We start from the raw sequence: 4640 nt of genomic DNA, 5'->3' as shown, positions 1-4640 counted from the left end.
CCCCTCCTACCCCGAGTCTCCTCTAGCCCCTCCTACCCCGAGTCTCCTCTAGCCCCTCCTACCCCGAGTCTCCTCTAGCCCCTGCTACCCATGTCAGTTCTCTTGGTGTTTGCTTCTTGCACAACATCGACTTCATAACAAATGAGTGGACCCTGCAACAATAGCATGTCAACGATGGCTGCCTCTCAAAGTCCTGTAAATGTCAGTAATATTTTCCCTAAAACTGTTTCAGACTCGGAGACCATTGACCGTCAGCGCTCCAGAGCCAGGAACAGTGAAGGAGGAGAGGTCCCTCAGAAGTACTTTGTGGTCACCAACAATCAGCTTCTCAGAGTCAAGTACCTGCTAGTATACTCTCAGAGAAGACACCTGTCCAGGTTAGTACCTGCTAGTATACTCTCTGAGAAGACACCTGTCCAGGTTAGTACCTGCTAGTATACTCTCTGAGAAGACACCTGTCCAGGTTAGTACCTGCTAGTGGACTCTCAGAGAAGACGGCTGTAGCTTCCCTAACTCGGATCGGACCGGGTATGGATCTAACTAGGTCCTCGGGTCCATTTGGAACGGGTTTCTATATTTAAAAAATCAATCACTCAAGCAGATGTCACAAAGTGCGATACAGAAAACCAGCCTAAAACCCCAAACAGCAAGCAATGTAGATGTAGAAGCACGGTGGCTTTGAAAAACTCCCTGGAAAGGCCAGAACTTAGGAAGAAATCTGGAGAGGAACCAGGCTCTGAGGGGTGGCCAGTCCTCTTCTGGCTGTGCTGGGTGGAGATTATAACAGAATATGGCCAAGATGTTCAAATGTTCATAGATGACCAGCAGGGTCAAATAATAAATGTAATGCATATGGGATCCGGATCCATTTGGGAACAGACCTGTGAAGGCTTCTGCTGTTAACAGTATGGAGATAGTTGTATTATCTTTGCTGCCCTCTTGGTGTTGTGGTGAGTTGCCAGTACATTAGTAGAACTGATAAACATTTCAACAGGATGACAGTTCTGTCACTGCATCAGATTTTCTCAGATAGGATCATTTGACTTCTGTTGTGATTTTAGACCTTTTTAGATTTAACTTGTGTGACGTGTTTGTAATGTGATTTTTGTGATGTGTTTCCAGACATTCCCGGGGCAGGTCGTGGTTGGTCAGACATCACTTTGCCATCATGATGAGTCTCTATCTGCTGCTACTCATCTTCATCGGTGCCTTCAACTCCACCACATTCCTCTCCTTCTGGAACAGGCTTTTCCGGTGACGTCACAATCGCAAGACGGTCTCGTCCGGTGACATCACAATCGCAAGACGGTCTCGTCCGGTGACATCACAATCGCAGGACCACACTCTTCTGGTGACGTCACAATGAAATCACCGGACCTCACTAATCACAGGACATGGTCTTCCGTTGATATCACACGAGTCTCTGGTGCTTTCCCACTGCAACCCCGGTTGGTCCAGCCTGAGGCTATCTATAGGCTTAAACCCCGGTGTTTCCTGGGGAAATTGCTTCTCCTTTCCATCCCTAGGGCTGACATTAAGGACTTGGGAAGAGCAGTGTGTCAAGTTCAACATCTGAATATTCAAACCGTTTCTTATGAGAAGGAATAGGTCATATATACATGGACCATTCTTGTCATTCATAGTGCCTTCCCTAACAGAGAGAGACAGAGAGACAATCAGACAAATGGGGAAAATAGGACATCCATATTATTCACTTAACACTATTTCCCTTTAGTCTCTTTCCTGTCTTCCACCTCTTTGTATGTACAGTCTACATGGTTATTACCACCACTGGTTATAACACCCTAAGGCTGTTTCCACATGGTTATTACCACCGCTGGTTATAACACCCTAAGGCTGTTTCCACATGGTTATTACCACCGCTGGTTATAACACCCTAAGGCTGTTTCCACATGGTTATTACCACCGCTGGTTATAACACCCTAAGGCTGTTTCCACATGGTTATTACCACCACTGGTTATAACACCCTAAGGCTGCTACCATATGGTTATTACCACTGCTGCTTATGTAAGTCACACAATATCTCAGACAGCACGTGGCCGATTTTGACGAAACTTGGCTGAATGATGCATCTTGCCATAAAGATCCAGAATTTTACAAAATTCCACTGATTGGCCAGATGGTGGCGCTATAACAAGAGATTGAAAATGCTGACCGAAAGGTCATGCCCGTCACCCTGTTTGACCTAAAGCCATGAAATTCGGTCCCTCTCCTCACAAGGAGCACATTTGCCTCAGGGACTCATAAGCAATGTTCCCTCTAATCTGCGTGCGGGCGCGCAGTAGCCCTGAGACTGCCGCATGACTCAGCCCTTACTCTACACAGACCGGTGCGGCATAACCAATAAGAGCTGGAGTAGGCCTATATGCAAATACACCATTGCCATATATGGATCTGTGCCATTTTACTTTGAACTGGACTGTGTTTACAGCATGAGCGGTCATGAGTACCTGTGCTTGTTTTGAGATCGAAGCGAAAGCTGCATGTAGCCACGTGTGCAGATTTTGTTCATATTCTTTGCTAGGTTGAGTTATTAGCCCAGTTATAGATACTTTATAGTCAGCAATAGGGGAGTGATTTGCTTCTTACAAGAGCACAAAACATGTACATTTCTAGACATCTTTTTTTTTTATGCGCAAGTAAGGTAAAGAAATTATTCCTTTTCTTAAAGGGGCAGTGTTGTATTTTGAGCCGGGCTTGAATAAGCTAAGTAGCCAATAGGCAGAGAGTAGCATAATTTGTCTGATTATCTGTAATAATGGTATGAGAATAATAATAATAATCAATTTTATTTTGTAAAGTGGTTTATTTCATCAAACACATTTTCAGTCACCTTGTCTGAAGGACAAGTTGATTAACAGGTTAATGTTTAAGCCCTGCATGTTTAAAAAAAATAAAAAAAATAGTTTCATAGAATGTAGGCTCACATTGAACACTACACATTGGCTGCTACTGTTAATGATAGAACAGCTGTTTCCATGTTAAAGTGTTATGGGATACATTTTCTCCATTGTTTTTGATGGTACGCCACTCTGGTAGGCCTACATTACAATCAAATAGCCACAGTCGCCTCCACTTAACTGTAACTTAAAGCGGGTACAGCCTCAGTGTTCACAGTAAATTCGCTCTGGAAGTTGCACAGATATTTCACAACGTTGAAGTTTGTGCTCAGCAGACCTAAAAATGTGCTCAGTGCCAGAACAAAAATGAGAGGAAGCATTGCTCATTAGGTGGGATGGGATGTTAAACGGGTGTCCTGACTCTCTGAGGTCATTAAAGATCCCGTGGCACTTATCGTAAGAGTAGGGGTGTTAACCCTGGTGTCCTGGCTAAATTCCCAATCTGGCCCTCAAACCATCACGGTCACCTAGTAATCACCAGTTTACAATTGGCTCATTCATCCCCCTCCTCTCCCCTGTAACTATTCCCCAGGTCGTTGCTGCAAATGAGAATGTGTTCTCAGTCAACTTACCTGGTAAAATAAAGGATAAATAAAAATAAAATAAAAGGTCCACAATGATGAATTTTACGGCATTTAGAATTTTGTGAGAAACACAAACGCTACTCTTCTGGCATCGAATGCCTGATCTGCACATGTGGCATCTATGGACAAAGGTCTCTCAACACAGTATTTTCCAGACTAGTACAGTACCTAAAGGCTGTTTCCACATATTGACCAATAAACATTCAGGTGGGCTGGCACATAAAATGCATATATGCATATAAAATGCATATAAATCAGTCAAGGATATTGGCATTGTAACACAATGTGGTACACGTGTTGCAAACACTGTCAAGACTCAACATATTGCGAGAACATTCATAACGACCTCTAGGTGGCGCTATAACAGGCACATGTTTTTATATCTCTTGATTCGTTTGACTCGGTGATTCAAATCTGGCACACTGTCTAGCTAAACCCCACGTGATATCTCAGACACCACTTGATGGAACTTAATGATTGGTTAATGACACGTTACCATAGAGATCCGCCATTTACAAAATGCCACTGATTGGCCCAAGGAGAGCTCTGTATCATTCGTGTGGGATGACATGTTTACTTTTGCCTTGTTACCACTACTATGGTTATAACATCCTAAGGCTGTTTCCACATGGTTATTATCACCGCCATGGTTATAACACACTAAGGCTGTTTCCACATGGTTATTACCACCACTATGGTTATTACCACCACTGGTTATAACACCCTAAGGCTGTTTCCACATGGTTATTACCACCACTATGGTTATAACACCCTAAAGCTGTTTCCACATGGTTATTACCACTGCTTAGTGTTATAACAGGGGTGGTTAATAAACCATGTTGGAAACAGGCCTTAGGGTGTTACAACCAGTGGTGTTAAATGGAAACCTCAGGGTGGTCCATGGTGAAACATGGGACACTCTTAGGGTGTTATAACCATAGTGGTCGATAATAACCATAAGCATGGTAATAACCATGTGGAAACAGCTTTAGGGTGTTATAACCATAGTGGTGGTAATAACCAATGTGGAAACAGCCTTAGGGGTGTTTAAACCATAGTGGTGTAATAACCATACAGTAGTAATAACCATGTGGAAACAGCCTTAGGGGTGTTATAACCATGTGAATAAACCAT

General features: G+C 43.3%; 1 protein-coding gene across 3 annotated transcripts in view; it reads left to right on the top strand.

The window, feature by feature from the left end:
- Window positions 1-2813, top strand: part of LOC112072601 (protein mono-ADP-ribosyltransferase PARP16) — an 11240-nt gene extending 8427 nt beyond the window's left edge. For all 3 annotated transcript variants that reach the window (XM_024139992.2, XM_024139993.2, XM_024139991.2), the window contains exons 6-7: window positions 233-377; window positions 1123-2813. In XM_024139992.2, coding sequence (XP_023995760.1) covers window positions 233-377; window positions 1123-1258 — 281 coding nt within the window. In that variant the 3' untranslated portion in view covers window positions 1259-2813. The remainder of the gene's footprint in view (window positions 1-232; window positions 378-1122) is intronic.
- Window positions 2814-4640: the final 1827 nt, after the last annotated feature.

The sequence above is a fragment of the Salvelinus sp. IW2-2015 genome, unplaced genomic scaffold, assembly GCF_002910315.2.
Source record: "Salvelinus sp. IW2-2015 unplaced genomic scaffold, ASM291031v2 Un_scaffold1978, whole genome shotgun sequence".
Lineage (NCBI taxonomy): Eukaryota > Metazoa > Chordata > Actinopteri > Salmoniformes > Salmonidae > Salvelinus > Salvelinus sp. IW2-2015.
The sequence above is the reverse complement of the archived record's forward strand: the minus strand, read 5'-3'. Positions and strand labels throughout refer to the sequence as shown.